The sequence below is a fragment of the Ammospiza caudacuta genome, chromosome 3 (genome assembly GCF_027887145.1).
Source record: "Ammospiza caudacuta isolate bAmmCau1 chromosome 3, bAmmCau1.pri, whole genome shotgun sequence".
NCBI classification, from domain to species: Eukaryota; Metazoa; Chordata; class Aves; order Passeriformes; family Passerellidae; genus Ammospiza; species Ammospiza caudacuta.
In genome coordinates this window covers 80,007,974-80,029,834 of record NC_080595.1, presented here as the reverse complement: position 1 = coordinate 80,029,834, position 21,861 = coordinate 80,007,974, and the positions used below count along the sequence as shown (strand labels likewise).

At 37.2% G+C, this 21,861-nt stretch overlaps 1 protein-coding gene across 1 annotated transcript; it reads left to right on the top strand.

The window, feature by feature from the left end:
* The first annotated feature begins 946 nt into the window (after nucleotides 1–946).
* DDX1 (DEAD-box helicase 1) lies at nucleotides 947–20,658 on the top strand. The gene is made up of 26 exons (XM_058800764.1): nucleotides 947–980; nucleotides 2,901–2,952; nucleotides 3,831–3,894; nucleotides 4,392–4,421; nucleotides 4,632–4,728; nucleotides 6,203–6,250; nucleotides 6,380–6,463; nucleotides 7,808–7,891; nucleotides 8,308–8,384; nucleotides 9,624–9,696; nucleotides 9,809–9,885; nucleotides 10,594–10,708; nucleotides 11,201–11,339; nucleotides 12,362–12,422; nucleotides 13,548–13,646; nucleotides 14,330–14,419; nucleotides 15,018–15,206; nucleotides 16,229–16,280; nucleotides 16,710–16,856; nucleotides 17,500–17,591; nucleotides 18,095–18,167; nucleotides 18,595–18,667; nucleotides 18,784–18,826; nucleotides 19,052–19,147; nucleotides 19,897–20,017; nucleotides 20,349–20,658. Exons 1-26 carry the CDS (start codon nucleotides 965–967, stop codon nucleotides 20,477–20,479), a joined length of 2,223 nt encoding a protein of 740 aa, XP_058656747.1. The 5' UTR covers nucleotides 947–964; the 3' UTR covers nucleotides 20,480–20,658.
* The last annotated feature ends 1,203 nt before the right edge of the window (nucleotides 20,659–21,861 follow it).

Genomic DNA, 21,861 nt, shown 5'->3' with positions numbered 1-21,861 from the left:
GAATTGTGGGAGATGTATCGTAAATTACACTCCACGTTCCACACTAACAAGCAGCACTATATATTGATATCAAGGTCTGCCTATAAACTGGTTTTCTTAGTCATGGTTGAATCTGTGCATTATTCACATCTGTGCCTTTAAAAAAAAATCTCTAGTTTTGTCATTTACCTGAAAGCAACAAACTAATGATTGACAGATATAGCGAATAATAGTGAAAGAAAAGAGGCACATCAAAGGAAGATACTCCCAAAGGAATTATTAATACATGAGAAACCGTTGCAATGCAAACAGCCTGGTATGAAGGGTATAAAGTACCCTGCTGTATTTTTCTCTGCATGATACCAGTTTCTACAGTGTAAGTTAACAGCTAGTGGCGCTCAGCAAGTTTAAAAAAAATTTTGAAACAATCTATTTGGACAAAACCAGTATTCAAATTGCAACACAGTACCCAAGAGAACTACGTTGTCAGAGATGCTTGATTTGGTTTTTTTTGGCTTTTGACCCAGATGTGTCTGTGTCTCATGCTGCCTTCAGAAGGACTGAGGCTGTGTTTCACAGTGGAAAGCAGTAGGCAATGGTTCATGCCGTGCCTTCCACTTAGCAGACAAATGCACCATTGGCTCCTGATGTAACTGTAGAAGCTGCACTTCTGCACTTGCAATCTCATTCTGTTTTTTAAAAAACCCCGAAGGTTCTTGCGTTTAATGTCAGTAGAAGTTACCCTAGAACAAGATGGTGCAGAATTTGGAGAAGTTTCTGTAAAACCTGGCGAATAAAGTATCCTTGTTCGTGTATATGCGGTGTGTTTCAGTCTGAGGCGCCTTGGGCCGTCAGTACCCGGGGGCGCTCACGGGCCGGGGCGGAACGCGCGGCGAGGCGGCTCCTGCGCCCACCCGGCCCCATAAAGCGGAGGCCGGGCCGCGCGCCTGCGCGCTGCGGTGTTCGTGGCGCTCCCGGGGCGAAGATGGCGGCGTTCTCGGGTACGTGGCGCGGGGGCCGCGGCCTCTCGGCCCTGGGGGAGCCTCTCGCCTCTGCCCGCCGGCTCCCGGGCTCCCTGAGGCACCGTGGAAGCTCCTCGGCCGCCCTGCCAGCCTGGCCCGCGATAGGGTGTGTGGCTGACCATAGATCAGGCTGGAGGTTGCGAGGCCTGCGGGGGATGTGCGTGCCTCTCCCCGTGTTCTCGGCCTTCTGTAGGCTGTGAGAAGTTGATGTCGGAATGGCTTGGCAGGTTTTATTGCATATGCGCATCTAGCAAAGGGGCTGCTTAGAAGTTAGGCTCGTTCCTCATGCTGGCTGGTTTCAGTAACAGGAGGTTTATCATAACTGCTCTCTGTATAGCAGTTGCTAATAACTGGCTTTTTGTAAGAGAAGCGCTGCTTGGCGATACGGTTTAGCAAACTATATATATTATATAAACTATATAGGTGTATATAATAGTAAACTGTAATCCAAAAGCTTATTATTAAAGGAGGAAGCCTCACTCTTTGTGTTCCCTTCCCCATGTAGATATTTGTAGAACTAGGCAGCCAGCCAAGATCAGAGTTCTGTAAAGTTTTAATGTATATGGGTTTTTAATTTGTTCCTTTTAACTGAACTTCCTGCATCTTATCATGGGGGGGAAATGCTGAAGCTTCTTCCCAAGATCTAGAGGTCAGTTTGGATTAATTTGGATGTAGTTGAGGAAAATGTCATGGTGTCATTGTTTGATTAAATTTGTGTACTTTATATTGAATTAAACTGTGTGAGTTGGAAGTATATGGGAAAAAAAAAAGTATGGACTTGTTTCCAACTTGGAATTAGTAGGAATTGGTTTTGATTGCTATTGATTTTGTTGCTTGTGTGGATTGTCTACTTTTGTAGGATTAGAGTCCAGCACTTGAAAATATTAAAGCTTCCTGCAATCACATTACAAATAAAACACATTTCTTACAGCATTTGTATTATAGCAAGTGGAAGAATAATAATAATAATCATCTTTGGCTGTGCACACCCACCTGCAGCAGCCCAGCTCAGTGTGTGTGCATGTGCTTGCTGTGGCAAGCATGTGGCAGTGCAGAGGCCAGTGTGTGAAACCTCTGCTCATAAGGGTGCATGTTTGTAGCTGAAGGAATTGATTTAGAGTAACCTTATGTATACCCAAGGAGATAGCCAACAGATAAATTGTAATTTTGATGGTACCAGCATTTGGGTTGCTTAGGATTTGCTTTCCTCTTGCCTGTATTGAATAGCTGCAAGTTTGTTTTGTTTTCTTTTTAAGTACAGAGGATTTGTTCATCAATGTACAAGCATGTTGCTCCATGTTTAACTTGTGTCTGAGGTACAACCATCAGACCTTGAGATGAGCTTGCCAGAAGGGTTTCCAAGAAAAAAACTTTAAAAGATGTCTGTCATTAATAACTTTGTCAAAATCAAAGCCTTGTGTTCTTATTGTCAGGCGAGATTTGGTGAACTTGAGTCCTTAGAGGATCAGGTTTTTTCTACTGTTTGCACCTCAGCCGTAGGGAAAGTTGGGTATTTGTGATTTACAAAGTCTGACCTGTTGTCTGCATAGGCAGTTTCTTTAGAGGTGCATAGATAAATACCTTGCCCTTGGAATGGGGCTCTGTTCCCAGTGTGTTCACTTTGCTGCTGTGTCTGTATCTGCCCCTGTGCCCTGTGTGTGCCTGACTTACTCTGCTCTGAGTGGGGACATCTCTCAAAGCTGCCTGTGAGGGAGGGAGAACGTCTCCATCAGTGGGTGCTGGAGTGAAGGCTGCACATGCTGTTGCCCTAAACAGCATGTTTTTTGGTTTCTGTGGTTTTCCATGGTTCTGTCTGTAGCTGGAAGTGTTGATGCTTGGCAATCTTTGGGCAATGTGAGGTTAATAACACTGCTTGATCCTTCTTTGCTTGTCTTACAGAAATGGGTGTTATGCCTGAGATAGCTCAAGCAGTGGAGGAGATGGACTGGCTGTAAGTAGGAGTGTGGCAAACTCTAATTTGCCTTTCAGCAATGTATGACATGCTTCTTAAAGCACCTCTGCTGTCACATTAAAGCAAATTGGATGTGTGTTTTCCTTAAACTGTCATTGCATCTCTCATGCTTCTCTGTAGTGTGAGAGACTGAAGAGCACAAACTGTGACTGCAGCTCTGACATTTAACCTTGGGCAGGCAGAGTGTCACTGCTTGTGCTTGACTTCTTTTGTTTCACAGAAGCCTCTCTGCTTTATTTATATGTATCATGGGGTTATTAGATGAAATACTGTCACATAATGAATGCTAGTTTAGTGCATGTTTTCCAGACTGATCTATGATTGTGTTTCTCAAACTTAGCGCATGTGTGTCAGTCTTGTAAAAAATTTGTTATTCTTGTGTTTGGTTACTTGTTTGGCCAACATGTTTTTACTTCAGAGTTTGTTTTGAATTGTCATTCAGAAAGTTGTCAGTATGGACAAACTTAATGTATGTAGTTCTTCTCATATGAATATTAATTAGCTGTGATTGTCTGGAAATGCTGTTTGAGCTTAGTTGTCTTTAATTTTTTTCTTCCAGTTTTGTACAGGAATCATGTAAATGAGGTCAGCATAAGTGGCTTTAAAGAAAAACTCGTTTGAAGAAAAGAAGACAAGGAATATATAGTTAATAAGGGGGTTTTTTATAGTTTAGCATAATGATGTGAAATGTAGTGCTCTTACCAAGATGCAGCTGAATCCACTGCAAGCCAGGAGAAATAGCAGTTACCTGCTTTATCTTGCAGATGATTTGGTTTCTGTGAATTTCTAGATAAGCGAAAATTTCTTTTTCTATTGATGTAGAACATTTTTTTGTGTTAATGAGTTCTTTCCTGTAGTCTCCCTACAGATATCCAAGCAGAATCCATCCCGTTGATCTTAGGAGGTGGTGATGTGCTTATGGTATGTAGGCAGAGTAGCCTATTCTTAGAAATCCTGTGTCTTTCAGTTGTTGTTTGTGTGGTGAATTTTCTGGATGGGTCCATAGTTAGACTTGCTCTCCTGTCCTGCTTCAATAGAAAGTATATTCTCTTTGAGCTACTAGTGTGTTTCTGGCTGTTCTTGCAGATGAAATTTTTTGGCTTTATTTTTTGGCTTCTTGACAGGCACTGTCACATAAATGAGGGCTGTCTGATTTCATCTGCTCCTTTTGGCTGTAAATACTTGACCCAGCTCTGTATGGAACATGGCTGATACTGCCCAAGCCAATGCTGCAGTATCAATAGTCTTGAAAGTATCAGACTAGTATGCCTTGTTCATCGTGTCTTTTATGGTTCTCTGTCTTCTTCATTCCATAAGCCAAAATAATACTTCCTAGAAAATAAACTTAGTTTATCAAAACAGAATTCTAGAACAGACCTTACAGTCCTGGTAAAACTCTTGTGTTTTTCTTCCTATAGGCTGCTGAAACCGGGAGTGGAAAAACTGGTGTAAGTAATCAAATTTATATTAGCAGAAAGTAATAGTCTTTAAGGAATGCAGGAAGAATGTTTATATATGTTTAAGCATTTTTGGTAATAGTCTTTACCAACATATATGTAGGAATGTATTTCAGTATTTCTGGCTGTGGGTATTGCACCCAAAAATGAGGCTGGAAATAAGTGTATAACTTGTGGAATGAAAGTGACTTTTCATTTTAGGCTTTCAGCATTCCAGTTATCCAGATTGTTTATGAAACACTGAAAGACCAAATGGAAGGCAAGAAAGGAAAAGCCACTATTAAAACTGGAGGGGCAGGTAAGTTTTGTGTCACACTCCTTAAATTAAAAATTCTGCTAACTTGTGTTGATTTTGTCACTTTTAAAAGTAAAGTTAACCTGCCATTAGATAAATATTTTTTCCATAATTTGGAGTAATGTAAATATCATCATTTAGTGTTTTATTAAACAGAGAATATAAATTTAGTGGTGGAGTCATGGGAAGAACTGGTGTGCATTTGACTGCAGACTCTTAGTAATGCTCTTGTTTTCAGCTTGAGGCTGGCTGATCCACACCTGGCTTTCCAGCATTCTTCTGGAAGCCCCATACTAGGTGAATGCCTTGCAAGATGTGAAGTGGTAGCAGTCCACCTTAAAAGAAGGAGTTAAAAGATATCTTTCTATTGCAGGATTAGGTGAGACCAGCTATGACACCATGGAGTTGGTTTGGGCCTCTTAAGTGAGCTTGAGCAGAAATCTCTTTTGGGCTCAAACATATTTTTGTGTGGCTGGGATAACAGTGTAGGATCTTTCAATTCTGCTGTGCCGAGTAGATCTGTTGTGTTCCTTTTGGCACCTGCCTAGGTTTGGAATTGAATAATTGATAATCTTGTTTCTTCTAGTAAACATTGAATTGAGCAGGAAATGCATAGGGCTGGAACTCACCCATATAGAATGGATTGTAACTTTGATAATATCCTCACAGTATTTGAGAGTCTATTATGCATCAATTTAATTAGGCTTGAAACTGTAAAGCCAATAACCATGTCCAGTCTTTGGTACTGATAAGATTGGGTTTTATGTAAATGAGCAGTATTTACACAAACAACACTCTGAAGATGTTATAGAAGTTGTCATCATTATAACTACTGCTACATTGGTGACAGTAAAGTCAACTTTAAAAAAGTTAAAATCAAATCCTCCTTGAGAGAATGTAATATGAATGCACAAATACACTCAGTAAACCTAACTGAAATGGCACCTGTTTTTTTTTAAGTCATGTATGTATTTTATTATAGCATGTTGTTGGGCATATGAAAAATGAAGTCAAAAATTCTATGTGCATGTATCTTAGCTCCTTAGTAATGACATTTTAGCTTACAGCCTGAAGGATACCTTAATGTAAGCTTGGAACAGAAATGGCAAATAATGCATTTCAGATTTGTTCTTCTTAATATAGTTTTGGATATTTTCTATCTGAATTTGATGGTGATTGTGTGAAGCACCTTATTTTATAAAAGTCTTCATTGTTTGCAGTTGCAATTTTAAGTAACTTAATCTGTGTTCTTAATGGAATAATCTAAACTTCCATAGAATCCGTTTGCATTAAGCATTTGTGCCCTTCCTTCGGATTGTAGGCCTTCATTTGAGCTTATATGAATTTCATTGAAATGAAAATATTTCCCCAGAAAATTGAGCCACACACTCTAGAAACAATTTGAGCTTCTAATTTGAGTTTCTCAGGCTTGCTTTGTGGATTAAATGCTTTTTCTGTTATTGTCTTTCAAACTTAGTGCTCAATAAATGGCAAATGAACCCCTATGACAGAGGATCAGCTTTTGGTGAGTTGTCCCGCTGTTCACTTGAGAACTTCTGCTTGGTAAAAAAGAATAAACTAGAGGAAAGAATGCATGAAGTTTTCTTTTAAAAGCAGGCAACTTCTTTAACTAAAACTGTCTTGTGATTTTCAGCGATTGGATCGGATGGTTTGTGTTGTCAAAGCAGAGAAATAAAAGAATGGCATGGATGCAGAGCGACTAGAGGAGTGACTAAAGGTACATATAAAGTGATGTGTTTTGAATACTCTTCCAGAAAAGTTTCAGCTGAAATGCCTGCTGGTCAGCCATTGTTAATGTAGATGGTTGCATTAAAAACTTTCTATCCATCTGACCAAATTTAGTAGCTTAAGACTTGGAAGTTACATATACCTCAGTTTTGTTCTCCTTGTGTTGTAAATTACCTTTTCCCTGATAGTGATGCCTGAAAGTAGAACAAAATCTTCCCAAACAACCTTAAACTTATAATAGAAAAGCAAACATTTACTTGAAAGCCTTCAGGTGCACAATATGGTGAGAACCACACCCCAAATTAGATTCCTATAGTTTTATAAGATTGGACAGTTAGAATATCCAGCCAGTATTTTCCAGATAGAGGAGCAGTTGGTTGGGTAACCCTTCCCCCTGGATTCTGCCCCATTGGAGTCCTCCCCCTGGTCCTCAGATTCTGCCTTTATTATGTCTGCGATATGTGGTACAAAATAAAATGTCCTTGGTAAACTAACAAGCAGGACTAAACAAAACTTCTAAGAATGTATCAAACAGTTTGTTCCCTATTGCAAAGAGAACTGGAAAAGTACTAGAAGTTATACCTAGGCATTTAACACTCTACTAAGCTACAAATACATGAAGTATGCAGAGAAAGCTAAAAATCTTCAGGCATCAATAGGAGACTGAGTTGCAGGAGGCAGAATTGTAGATAATATGCATCAGAATGCCTTTTTTTAGGAAATGGCTATACACACAGTACTTTGAGTTGTTTCCTCACAGACTTCATGCAGATGTTCAAAAATTTCTTGGTTCTGTGGTTGTAGCAGTAGGTGAGAGGCCAACCCTAACACTTGACTCAGAAGTAGAGTCATCCTGATACTCCAGTGGTTCTGGGAGCATGTTCAGCAAGACCCTAAACAGTCTCCTTTAATGGGGTGTGCAGATATTTCTGTTGTCTGTGTGTACATAACAGCCAGCTGGATATTCTTCAAGTGGCACAAGGAGTTGTTGATGCTGGGGCATGCTGCTGGTCTGGTTCTGATTCTGCAGAACCTTGTGTCCCGAGTTTTATCAGGTCCTGTGCATTGAGTAGGACCACTTCTCTCTTGCTTGTCACTCCTTTAGAGCCTTTCACACTCTACTTCTCAGTGAGTCTCTTTTGCCTGCTCTTTCTTCGTTTCCTACCTAGGTATACAATCAACCTTTTCACACAAACACAAACACAGTGTAGGGGATTTCATGGCACTTTCAGCAGGACTGGGATGTTAGATTTGTATGGTCTTGGAAGTAGCAAGACTGAACCACCTTAATGAATTTGGGTATTGTATCAGATCCTTTCTTTTTCTTTTCAAGGCAAATACTACTATGAAGTTTCCTGTCATGACCAAGGCTTGTGCAGAGTTGGTTGGTCAACTATGCAGGCTTCACTAGATCTGGGTAAGTTTCCTTCTGAAGAACCTATAGGTAGTTTTTATATTGACATAGAATGGGTGGAGTGCTGTTCCAGTGTTGCAGAGAATGAAGTCTTCGGGAAGGATCCCAATATTGGGGAGTTGAAAATGTTTTGTATAAGTATTTTAATTCCTGTAAGGGGAAGTCTTTGGTTGTGGCAGTGCTTTCTTGTCTGCTGTGACTTTCTGCCTTTCATGCTTTTTTTTTTATTTTTAATGAAGATGACTGGAGACTGGTAAAATCAATAAATCTGGTTTGGTGTACATCCAGGTCATAAGTTAGTGGTTAGCACTGTGTGTTATTTGTTTATGTGATAGTGTTGGAAATTTCAGTTGCTAATACCAAAAGGAAAAAGCATAATGTGTCAACCAAAAGATAAAAACCTATTGTCTTGTCTTCAGGCACTGATAAATTTGGCTTTGGATTTGGTGGCACTGGTAAGAAATCTCACAACAAGCAATTTGACAGCTATGGTGAGGTAAGCTTGAATTGCATTTGGCAGAAATCTTTTTTAAAGTTTTGCATGTTAGTTTTGTGCTGTTACAATCAACTGTCTTTTGAAATAGGGCTCACTGCTAAGGGAGGCTCGCTGGGCAAAAGGGCAATGGAACATTGAAGCATTTTTGCATAAAAGCTTATTAAAAGATTCAACAAAACAGTTATAAGCTGAGACATGATAGTGGTTATACTGCAATTATATTGACTCTTATTTAGAAGTTAAAATTTTGCTGTGTGTTACAGGTTAAAAGTTAATTGACCTCTTGAGATTTGTCTTGACTGACTTCATCTTTAGCTTGAATAAATCAACCCATATGTTTACACTGTATATACATGCAAGTGAGGGCATCATATTCTGTTTACTAGAAGTTAAAATAGAAGTAATTTCACAACTCTGTAATCTGTCAAAATGCATTATTAATTTCTACTAAAACACAGAGTGCACTACTTCTGGCTATTGAGTTGGGTTTGCCATTACCTTAATGTACACTTCTGAAGTGTCTGCTGGGAATATCTGTAATGGATTTTGTGTAGTGTAGCAGTGGAATTGAGATGTTTAAACATAAATAAATGAGTACTAAAGCAGAAACTCTAATTTTTTTGTGTTGATAATAACACCACAATGTCATAAAACCTGCAACTTTTATGACTACTGTAGCCTGGTTAACAGGGATTCTTGAGCTGCTGATTGGAAGCACTTAATAATGTATAAATGTTATTGAATACTTTTAAAATTAGCAGATTAAGTTACTAAAATAAAGCACTTAAGCATACATGATATTCATATAGTGTCATCTTCAAGCATTAGCCTTTTATTATAGTTAAAATACAGTTTTCTGATGTCATGTTTGGTGTTCTAAGCTTAGATTTACATTGGCTAATAAATATGTGATAGTGTGCTTTTCCATAATGCAGAATACTTCCAGGTAAATTACTTAAATGTATTGTTGCCATTGTGTCGGTTTCTGACGTAAATTTTAAGCAGTAATAAATGTTTAAATATCAAGATCAGTTGGGCAGTTTACTGAAGACTTGTAACCAAATAAAAATGTGTGTCCTATTTACAATGGTCTGACTGAAATAAATTGAACTTGCTTATACAATAATCAGCATTTGTTAGGGAGAGATGAGAACACTAAAAACTGACAGAATATGAGCACTAAGTTGTCTTAATGCACAGAAAATGTCTTAGCTTCACAAACATTTTTTTTTTTTGCAGGAGTTCACTATGCATGATACAATTGGCTGTTATCTAGACACAGAAAAAGGACAAATAAAATTTTCCAAAAATGGTAAGTTTTATTCTCTTTGTTTGGAATTTTATTTGGATGCTTTCTCTGGAGGGGAGGGAAGGAGAGAAATGCACACACTTGCAGAGTCTGACTGAACCAACCCTACTTTCAGGGAAGGACCTTGGCCTTGCATTTGAAATCCCACCACATATAAGGAACCAAGCACTTTTTGCAGCTTGTGTACTGAAGGTAACAGGAATATTGCAGATGTCCAAGATTTTTATAATTTTTCCGGGTTTGTTTGTACTTAAGTATAAAATTTGCATAGCCACTTACAGTTACTGCAGTTGTGCATGTAAAGTCAGTTTTCTTTGGTTTACCAGTATTCACTGCTGAAGTAATAAAGTAGCTTTGAGTACCATTTAAGTAATAAAATAGCTTTGAGTTATTTACATTTAAGCTAAATGTTAAAATTCAAATTTTAATCTTGAATTTATAGGTAGAATGGACAACTAATTCTTAATAACAGTGCTATGTTGTGTGTTATAAACTATTGTATACTGCCATTCAACTGATACAAGCAAATAGCTTGAAAGTCAGATAGCCTGTTTCATTTGTTCTGAACTCTAACATTACTGTAAGGTAGTACTATATCTTTCTGAGTTAATCTTCTTGAGTCTGTCTCTCAAGCAGTAGAGGTTTTAGCAAAAAATCTTTTCAGTGGTTAGAAAGATGTACAAGTTCAGAAAAAATTCTTTGGGTTTTTTGTTGACTTTTTTCTGTGTGTTTGGTTGGGAGTTTAAGTTCCAGCAACTTGGGGAAGAGGAATGTATAAGATGGGAGAAGAAAAGACCTTGCTTATATCCTTGTCAATCTGATTTTTTCATTACTGAGTTGTTGCTCATTTTATGTGGTCTCTTGAATCTGTGTGTATGACACAACTTCTTTGAAACCTAGAATGCCGAATTGAAATTCAATTTTGGTGAAGAAGATTTCAAGTTTCCACCAAAAGATGGCTATGTTGGCCTTTGTAAGGCTCCTGAGGGTAGTGTTGTAAAATCACAACACTCAGGTAGGTTGGGTTTTTACAAACTTCTCTTATCTCTATATTCAGATTATGTTGCAGAGCATCTTTGAATCTCTTTAATTGCAATCAGAAAGATCTTAAATACAGCAGTAATGAAGAAATATTGATGCTTTTTTGAAAGTATACCAGATTTTCTTACTGTTAAACCACCAATAGTTATCAATATTTTGAATTTAGAAGTATATCACATAAAATAAGTCCAGCTAAGTTTTTCAACACTGTTATTGTAAAAATGTCTCTGTCTTTATGCTCCACAATGCAATGGGTTATCCTGCATGGCTAGTACACCCACTTGTAAGTTCTGATCATTTTTCTGAAGTTACTCATAATTGAGAAAGCAATCACATCACCTTTCAATGGAGCATTTAAAATTATTAGATTTTAATTACTAATAGAAAATCCAGATCTGTTTCCAGTAAAAAATTCCAGAATAGGAATGGAGTTTATCTTAATGGTGATTTTTTTTTTTCCACCTAGGAAATGCCCAAGTCGTTCAAGCACAGAACCTGCCAAATGCTCCAAAAGCATTGATTGTGGAACCATCAAGAGAGCTGGCAGAACAAACTTTGAACAATGTGAAGCAGTTCAAAAAATATGTTGATAATCCCAAATTAAGGTAAAAGTGAATTTGTTAGTTGCATTTGTGGTATTTTCCATGGTTGTAACTTCATGTGGAGATGGGGAGTAGGTTCCACTTTGTAGTAAGTGAACCATAATCTGCAACCATAATAATATCAGTAATAACCTGCTACCAACCAAACTTCTGACTATGCAACTGCAGTTAGACCACTTAGGGGGTTTTGGTATGTTTTATCAGTGGACTGCCTTTTTCTCATACAAGAAATTTGGTGGGTAGGTGGTTTTTTTTTTAATTATCAGTGATAACTAGTATGATACTTCACATGCTTCTCTTGGTTAAAAACATTATCTGCTTACTGCCCTTCTTCTAAACATTTTCCTATGCCCCCATCTCCCTCTACCCCCTCATTTTGTTTGTTTTTCATCTCCCTCAAATAGTTGTATACAGGGTCTGTTCTCTTTAATTAATGTGCTTACAGGACAAATTATCGTAGAGGTGCAATTCTGAAAAATGATTCATCTGTAAGTTGCTTTGGGTTTAAGTTGTCTCTGCTTTGAGAGACAACTGTGCTTCTAAAACTTAAACATTTCCCAATTCTAAACTGCGATCTGTTTATAAGAGTTCATTTGCTAGAATTGCTGGGACTAAGCAATAGGAATGGGCAGGCTACAATGAACGATTAATTTAGTTTACTGTTATTTGCATTTCTAACTTTCAAGACACAGGAAACTTTAGTGAACTAAGTTACATTATCTTCAAGATTTTTAAGAAACATTTTTTGTAAGATTAAACTTGTTACGGTGCTAATTTGCTTAAAACAACGATGATAATCACATCCAATTACAATTTGGTAACAAAGTTTCACTTGAACTGAAGTACAGTATATGTGAAAGGATGAGTTTCAAAATTAATTTTTTCTATTATTTTGTTCTTGAAATTACTGTTCAGAGCTGTTAATTGTCAGCTATCAATAAAAACATCTGTCTGAAGACTGATTCTAAGTGTACCTTCTGACTATAGTAAATGGGTAAATGTCGAATATATTGATGTAATTTTAGGGAACTGCTTATTATTGGTGGAGTGGCTGCAAGAGATCAACTCTCTGTACTGGAACAAGGTGTAAGTTGTATTTTTTCTCATGATTTATTAGTTTGGGTTCCAAGTAATTGATGATGTTGCTAGAGGATATTAATGGTGGTAACTCAGGTAATAAGAATAATAAACATGTTAAAACGAAAATGTACAGTCGATAGGAAGCTCATGTTGCAGCATCTAGCAGCTGTTCCTTTACTTCCATGTCAATACAAGTACCTATACACTTAAGTTCTCTTGGAGCCTGAGTACTCCTGAAAATCTTAAAATGAAAGTTCAATTGTTTGCCATTTGTTCTTTAACAACAAGGCAGTTTTCCTATTAACTTCTGTCCTGTTTTTGTAAATAATAATAGTCTGCAGTTATCAAGATGAACCTGCACTACAAATCAGTCCTATATAGAAGGAAGTGGTCTGGTTTCAGCAGCATGGAATGTACAATTGATTCAATCTCACTGTAGGGTGAACAGGGCCATGTTTTTTATTTAACACTCACTTTTGGAAGTGAAAGCACATCACTGTTGATAAATTTTCTAGTGGTTCTAGCTGCCAAAATAAAAATTTTCTGTTAAGCCTACTTGAACTGGAAGATTATTCGACTTCCATGTGATTGCTAAGTTCTTGATTGTGAACCTTTCTGTCTGGCAAAATTTGTAGTTATTTCTGTAGTTGGTAGATTTTGTATCCTTCCACCTTGAGAAAAATTTATCCCCATTTAAAAACAAATCTGTTTGTTGGCTTTTGATAACAAGATTACACAGCTTGAGATTCAGGGAAGGAAAAAATGGGCACAGCACTTCCCAAAAAAGGGAAGGCTTCCTCCCTAAGGTAGATTCTGCTAATGAAATGACTGTAGAACAAAAATGCAGGTTGCCCAGAGAGGAGGTTGTAGGATCCCTTTCCAGAAGGGTACTGAAAATTGTATTAGGCAGCTACCTAAAGTAACCTAGAAATTGTCCTTGATTTGCATGTGAAAGTGGGGAGTGGAGACCAAATGATAATCTCAAGAGATCCCTCCAACACAAATTACTCTAGGATTTTATGAAGTTATAATTAATAGAAAATAATTGTTTCATATTGTTAAGCTTAGATAAAACTTTTCATGTCTCTAGTTAGTTACAGGACCAACTCATACTCTTTATGTACTTCATAGGTGGATATTGTTGTTGGAACTCCTGGAAGGCTGGATGACCTGGTCTCAACAGGGAAGATTAATTTATCTCAAGTTAGATTCCTGGTTCTGGATGAAGCTGTATGTAGAGAACTGAGTGCTACTTAAATTCTGTTCTTAAATGCAGTATGATAATTGCAAAAAAGTGAAACATGATTATTCTATAGTATTTGATAATTCAGTGGAACAGTTAGGTACCTGTAGACTGTTCCACCTTAATCCTCTCCTTGTTTGCAACCATAGTAACCTACTTTTTTTTTTTTGTTTTCCCTTCCACACTTCTGGCCTCTCTGTTAAATCTATTTAGAATTTTTCTGATAGGAAAATGCATTTCAAATTATATTTACAAGATACTGAAGTCTGTCCCTGCCACTGCATGGAGCTCGAAGGACAAAGACAAAATATAAATGTTAGTTAACCCAGCAGGTCTTGAGGACAGTGAATGTTGTACTGAATGTGCTATGAAATAAGGGCATCTCTCTGATCTCTGGTCGTACATCTGAATATTCACAAAGATCAAATGCCTTGGGGTGTTAGCTAGGAGTCGCTGCTGAGCTTCTCAGCAGCTATAATGTAAGTGCTCCACATTTTTACTGGGTTTTCCTCCTTAGTAATAATATCCCTGCTATGCATTGACCTGTCCAGCTAATTAAAAGCAGGAACTTCTGAGACAAGGGTTGTATTGCTTATCTAACTCAAGTGTAAAGACTGAGAAATGAGAGGAGATTTGTAGCTTCATCTCTTTTTATTTCATCTCCACACAGGATGGCCTTCTCCTCCAAGGTTATTCAGATTTCATACACAGAATCCATAGTCAAATTCCTCAGATAACCTCAGATGGAAAGAGACTCCAGGTATAAAATATTTGTGGTTTGGTTTTTTTTTTGTTGTGGGTTTTTTTTTTTTTTTGTTTGTTTTGTTTGCTTAAATATTTTTGGGGGTGTGTTGTGTGTTCTGCTTTCAGTTGTTGACTATTATTTGGCATAGAGCATGCTTCTTTGGAGTTCCCAAAAGCTCTTGTCCAAAACTAATGCGTGTTCAGTGAGTTCAGTAATTGCCCGTGAAAATATTTTTAGCTTCCTAGATGTTGAAGCCTAGTGTTCAGGAGTTTTCAATTTATTTTGAATTATTTATATATAAATCTAGCAAACATGACTGAACACAAACTTTATGATTTCTAACATATTAATAATCTTGATTCATCAGCTTTCAATAGTTTTGCATTATTCCTAGTAATTTTTTGGGTCTCTGTAACAGAATAGTTAATCAACTTATTTTGTGTTGCCTGACTCTTGCCAACTGAGTGGTTCCTGTGATGAGGAGATCCAAACAGTTTCTGTTTTGCTATATTATGCTATTTAACTATATAACATTCATACAGTTCTACTCTCACCTTTTTGGACTGGGAGGATCTTATCTTCAGTGGTGTCCATGTGACTCTCTTCTTCTCAGGTGATTGTGTGCTCTGCAACCCTGCATTCTTTTGATGTGAAAAAACTATCCGAAAAAATCATGCATTTTCCTACCTGGGTAGATTTGAAAGGAGAAGATTCTGTCCCTGAAACTGTACACCATGTAGTTGTGCCTGTAAATCCAAAAACTGATAAACTCTGGGAAAGGCTCGGCAAGAATCATATCAGAGTAAGTGAAAATTGAGGTTATTTGTCCGTGTTTCCTTATTTAACCTTCAGAACAGGGGCCTAATATTGAAGGATCTTTGCTGGCTATTGAAACAACTCAATCTGAAATGGTTTGTTCCCTGGTAGTCAGCATCATATCAGTGGTGTCATAACTCTGTTTCTGAACAGCTCAGTGTTACAAACATGACTGAGGAGGAGCTTGATAGAGTAACAGTCTGATTTGCACTAGAGAACCATGGCATTGTGCTTTTTCACTCATTTCACAGCTAATGGTCCGTGGCCTAACTCTACTTAGTATCTCTTTTCTGACTTGCCAGGAGGGAATAAGCCTGCCAAGATGGGTCATTCTATAAGGTAGCTCTGTCTCCAACCCATGTGAGATGAGCAGGTTTTACAGGAATGGATTTCTTATCAGACTGCATTTGAGATTCCAGATTCTACATACACCTGACACCTATTCACATGAGAAGGTGTTGGTTGTTCAGGTCTTTAGTATTCAAGTTCTGAATAACCTGGAACCATATTTTGTTCTTGGCAACTCTGATGCAGTTACAAATCTATGGTTTTTCTTAATCTCTTTGTCTTTGGAACATCTGTTTGTCATGTGTTGTCATTAAGTCTTAGTGTGAGTTTATTTCTTTTGGATTTTAAGTTTATATCTGATTCAGGCTAGCGTAGGGGAAAAGATAAGGAATTGCTATTAATGTGATTTAACTATATTTTACAAAGTCTTTTTATTCTGGTTTGTTTGCGTGTTTTCAATTCTTCACTTTGTTCAAAGGTGTTTCCTATCCAGTGGCTACATAGTTTTATTGCCCTTTTTTATGAATATAAGTTTTGTATTCTTAAATACAAGACCTTCCTGTAGCCAAAGGTGGGTAAACATGGCTGATAGGAGAGCAGAATGCTAAGATTACTTCTAAACTTCTGCTTCTTCCTAGTCACAAGTTAATGGAGTTCAGTATTTCTCTGTGAAGAGTGGGCTACTGACTTGGGGGGCTTTTTTGTTTGTGTTTTTCCTAGACTGATGAAGTACATGCAAAAGACAATACACGGCCTGGTGCCAACACTCCAGGTAATGAGCAACACTAAGAAATCATGACATTCTTGTAAATGTTTTGAAATAAAGGTAAATTGTAGTAGATACTGGCCTTGAGTCATGTTCCTCCAAAATTTTATTTCCACATTCTCAATGTCTTGAAGAGAAACGTGTTTCTGTAACTGGGAAGTGGGAAAGAGACTTGTATATATATATTGCAGATTTGTAGGCAAGTCTTTGTTGGTGTGTATAAGAAACGAGTGCTTTTATTCTTCCTGTATTGTGTCACCTTGGAGCACAGGAGCGTGGAAGGAAGAGGTAGAAACTGAAGGCTTAGCTTACTTACTCTAATAATGAAAGTTTAACTGTCTACTTGAAGGCTAGAGAACTTCAAAGATATGCAATTCAAAGGTTCTTCGTGTTTTTAAACAATTTGAGTGAAATAACTTCTTTATTTTTATTTAGAAATGTGGTCTGAAGCTATTAAAATTCTAAAAGGAGAATACACTGTTCGAGCAATTAAAGAGCACAAGATGGATCAAGCCATTATCTTCTGCAGGACTAAAATAGACTGTGATAATATGGAGCAATACTTCATCCAGCAGGGTGGAGGTAATGTTTTCATGTCAGCCTAACTCAGCTCACTTTTCTCACTTTTGTGTTTTTTCAGCACCAAATTTGTATGATAGAGATCACGAGTACTGGGACACAGCACAAAAAAATCGTGCTTCAGTTTTTTTGCATGCTGACTGGGCATAAAATTCAGAGTTTTGTAGCAGACAGCTGCAGGGGTTCTCTTTGTGAAAGCAATGAACTGTCTTGCACCTGTTCCAGATAGTTCTGAAATGAATGGAAACCCATCATGCACCAAAATTTGAACCAGTGAGAAGATATATGGTGCCTCTGCTGAAATATGCTAGTAAAATTGATAGTCATTAAGGGGAAGAGACATGGGAAGAGATGTTCACACCTAAAAAGACATTGGAGAAATGTGAAAGAAAACACAGGAACAGTGAAAGCAATGTGTGAGGAGGAAGGTGAAGATAAGCATTTGGAGAAACGAGGAAACTTAAAACAGGAAGGAGTAAGGAAAAGTGCCTGCATAGGTCTGCTCTTGGGAGGAGGGAGAAATTGTGTATTACTGCTTGTCTTGTGTATTTTTTCAACCACAATGCCTCTGAAATTTTTTCCAGTTCTATATGGTTTTGTGTCATAGCTTATATGTGATGTAATTAATGCATATACATTCTTTCAGGCCCTGATAGGAAGGGACATCAGTTCTCATGTGTCTGTCTGCATGGTGATAGAAAACCTCAAGAAAGAAAGCAAAACCTGGAAAGATTTAAGGTGATGCAGCAGATTCTTGAAGGCTTTTTCCTCACCTCCCAATATCTGAATTTGTATGTTAATTTGTGTTCCTAGTTCTCTATTTAAATTAAATTGCATTCAAATGCTCTATGTCCCACTTCGTGAAATTGTAAGGCACATTTTCTGTAGGTGGAAATCTGCACTAGTAATCAGTATGACCTTTGTGAGTTTGAATTCAGAAGATAGTAGGCTTACTTTGAAATAAAAACCTAACTTTAAACTCTATAGTAATTACACTTGTTTTTAAGGTCTTTAGTACTTGGTCACTTAAAAACATTTCAGTATTACAGTTTAGTTTTGATGAAACTGTTGGTTTTGTTTGCCTTATGGTTCTGGGGAAAGAAACAGGGATGTAAATTCACCAAACTATTCATGCTTTACTTGAAGTGTTCTTAAAGGTGAAGTGCAAAGGACTATGATTTCATTACTTGGGATTTTGCTTGCTGTGTTTAGCACACTTCATTACAGCTCTGTTTTTGCAGAGAGGAGATGTCCGTTTCCTGATCTGCACAGATGTTGCTGCTAGAGGAATTGATATTCATGGTGTACCATATGGTAAGATAGTTTTTTAAACTTAACCTGTTGAATTGCACTGGAGCTTCAATATATGTGCCTGTCCAGTAGTTAAAATAAATATGGCTTATAGCATAATTTTAAGAGATGTAGATGTTAAAGGCTGAAACTAGGCAATATTTAATTTGGTTGTTCACCATAAGTTCTCAAATACTTTGTTGTCTGGCATTTTTGGGAATCATTAATTTGGTTTTCCATTCTTGCCAAAAAATAATCAGAGAGAAAGCAATTAGAGTGTGAGAGCCTTTATTGCAGGTTGTACCTGTAACTGTTGTAATAAAGTATGTACATAGACTAAGGAGAGGAATTGCAGCAATCAGAATAATACTTTAGGTGTCTGATCTCTGACCTTAGCTCATACATTAAAAAAAAAATCTTGTGTTCTCTGTGAACTGTCTGTGTTACACAGTTATCAATGTGACACTCCCTGATGAAAAACAGAACTATGTTCATCGAATTGGGAGAGTCGGCAGAGCTGAGAGGTATGTGTGTGTTCAGAGCAGCCACCAGGTGTTCTTGAGATTTGTTGTTGTTGTTTCACAAGTTGGCAATAGTTACTGAAATACATTTCTCCCTCCCTTGTCTCCTAATATTTCAGGATGGGTTTGGCAATCTCCCTTGTGGCAAAAGAAAAAGAAAAGGTAATTATACTCTAAAGCAAAGATGAACAGACATTATTTACTGAGGTTCTGTCCCCAGCTGCTATCTGACCTTCTTATCCTGCATTGAAAAATTGCTCTTTTGTCCCTACTTAATTGAAGGAGAACATAAACAGATTACTGAATTCTTTTTCATGCTATAATTAGGCAAAATGAATGTACTACACTATTTCACAAAGTTTAGAGGTCATTTTGCATTATTTCTAGGTTTGGTATCATGTATGCAGTAGTCGTGGAAAAGGGTGTTATAACACCAGGCTGAAGGAAGAAGGAGGTTGTACCATATGGTACAATGAGATGCAGGTAAGCATTTTGCTTAAATCTTCCCCAGTTCCTCTAACAGACTCCAGAATAAAGTTCCTGTTTCACCTGTGTAGTTGAAGTACAAATCTAGTCTTAGGGTGTTTGTAACCTTTGATTCCATTTAAAGAAGAAATTAGAAGACTTTTCAAGTTACATGTTCTGTAAGTTGTTTAATTATAAAAATTTATTTTAATATTCCTAGCCAATGTTGTTGGAGTCTTACTTGCAGTTTCCTTATAGTCTTCCTAATCAAAGTCTGTTAAGATATATATCCTGAAGAGAATGTTAGTTTAGATGGTTTGTTGCGAAATTGTCATTTAAAACTGTTGTTTCTTTAGCCTGGAAATAGTTTATCTCTTAAGTAGGTTTTCATTGGGATTTGTGTACCAGCCATGAATGCATGTTAAAAAGCAATACTTGCCTTCTTTCTCTAATGAGGAAGGGCAAATACACCTCATCTGTGGTAAAATAAGCTTGGACTATGAGCTGTGTTATAAAGTAGCTTCATTCATGCAAGTAGGGTAGTGTATGAAATGAAGACTTCTAGGTAGGGTAAAACCACACTGAAATTGGAAATGAAGTTGTGTCATCTGAGCTAATAAAAAGGTGTTAGTCTTCTGTATCTGTGACCAAACTGTTTTGTGTACCATTCCTGTCCAAACTACTCAAATCTGACCGTTCTGAACACTAGTTGGACTAGTCTTGGACCATAAGAGTACTTAAAGACTTCTTGGTTTTTTTTCTCTTAGTTGCTGGGGGAGATTGAAGAACACTTAAACTGCACTATTGCCCAAGTTGAACCAGACATAAAAGTACCAGTGGATGATTTTGATGGGAAAGTTACATATGGGCAGAAGAGAGCTCTGGGAGGTAAGGATGAACTACTCTCAAGTTCTCTTGCTATGCAGTGCTCAGTTTCCTTGTTGTCTCCTGTGTCACTACAGAATAATAGACTATAAATAAAAAAAAATAGGTGATAAATAAATGGATTATAAAAGGCTGCTAGCTCTTTGCTCTCATTTGTTACATGCAGCCTATAGGTTGCCAGTGACAACAGTATGTGTATACCTGTTCTGGTTTTTTGTGCTTTTTTTTTTTTTTTTAATAAAGTAATTAACTCTCTGAATGACTGTGGTTGGGCATTGTTAGTTCTGCTGAAGTGACTTTGAACATGTAATTTAGATTGTATCTCTTTCGGCAGGTGGACTGTATAAAGGCCATGTGGATATTCTGGCACCTACAGTACAAGAGTTGGCTGCCCTTGAAAAGGAGGCTCAGACATCTTTCTTGCATCTTGGCTATCTTCCTAACCAGCTGTTCAGAACATTCTGATTGTGCCACACTGGAGAGAAGGCTTGAGTTAAAAAATGCTCTGCCCTGCAAATGCAAAAATCCCACACTGTCTCTGAGTAGAGGTAGTTAGAAAGCAGTTAAAACTAAATATACTTCTTGCATGAGGAACAGAGTGTTCAGCACTGTTAACTTTGAGTAAGCTGTTAAAATAAAACAAGTCAAAGATGAAATGGTTTTGTTTGTTTTTTTTGCCTTAAAGGATTAATTTGCAGAATCATTCTTTGTGTGATTTTTTTAATTTATGGAAAGTACAAGGGTAGTTAGGCAAATATGGGAGGAGAAGTTTATATTTCTATTTATTTACATTTAAAATTATATAATTATTTGTGTACTGTAAATTTTTAATGCTGGGCTGACTAAAGATAGATTCATATTCATTCTGACAGCTGTTTATATTCATACTAAATAAGAAAAAACCCCAGATCTCAAGTAAGTATTTGATGAAGCTCTTTGTTATCCTAAACCCCCTACATCTAGGCTGATAACTGCATTTTGATTCTATAGTTCTAGACTTCTCACAGTTAATTGTTCTTATATTTCTGAAATGGATTGTACAATATTGTAGCAATATTGTTACAAAGATTTCTACAATACTTTTGAATTCATAGGGGAATACAGTGTGAGTATCAAAGCATTTCATAAAACTGCAGGAAAAGCTTTTTCATGCAGCAGTATAGGCTGAAATATTTAATGCATCTTGTGCTGCTTTCAGGCATGTTGAATTTGTTCAGTTGAAGATACTGCAGACTGGCTTGGAATTTCTTTTTAGCTTTTTTTTCTCTAGTGACTCTTCTGATGATTATTAGAAATTTCAGTGACTTTGCCTGCAAATTGTCATCCAAATATCTCAGGTCATTGGGAAGGCCAGACACCCTCAAATCCAAGTTAGCTTTTGACTTCTTTGTGAAGTCCTCTTTTCACAGAATTTTCCATCCCCTTGAAAAAGCAATGACAATCAATTTAAACTCAGGTTGAGCAAATAATGATTTGTAGTGTTACCTGGAAGGGGACAGACTGAGAGACCCAAGGATTATAATAAAAACCATAGATTTCTCAGTAATTTAAACAAAGTATTGCATTTACAGAAATTAGTGATGTTACTTGATCCCAAGGAGAGAGGAGATTACATGGGATGCTTATCATTAGAATTTGGGAAGAAAAGTTCTATCGTGTTGTGTTGGTCCTTTCAGACAAAAGTAACGATTTATTTAGGATTGACAGATTTCAAAATTAATTTATTGCAATGCTGAAAATCATTTAGGTGCAGAAGGAATTAGACATTCATGTTTGCCAGTTGAAGCTAAGATTAAAACCAGTTTCATCTAGTTTAGACATATATCTTGGCAAATACTTCTAAATCA

Coding starts and splice junctions, on each gene's coding strand:
- DDX1 (XM_058800764.1), top strand. Junction 4,422..4,631: donor CCGGGAGTGGAAAAACTGGT/GTAAGTAATCAA, acceptor TTTTCATTTTAG/GCTTTCAGCATTCCAGTTAT. Junction 12,423..13,547: donor TCTCTGTACTGGAACAAGGT/GTAAGTTGTATT, acceptor TGTACTTCATAG/GTGGATATTGTTGTTGGAAC.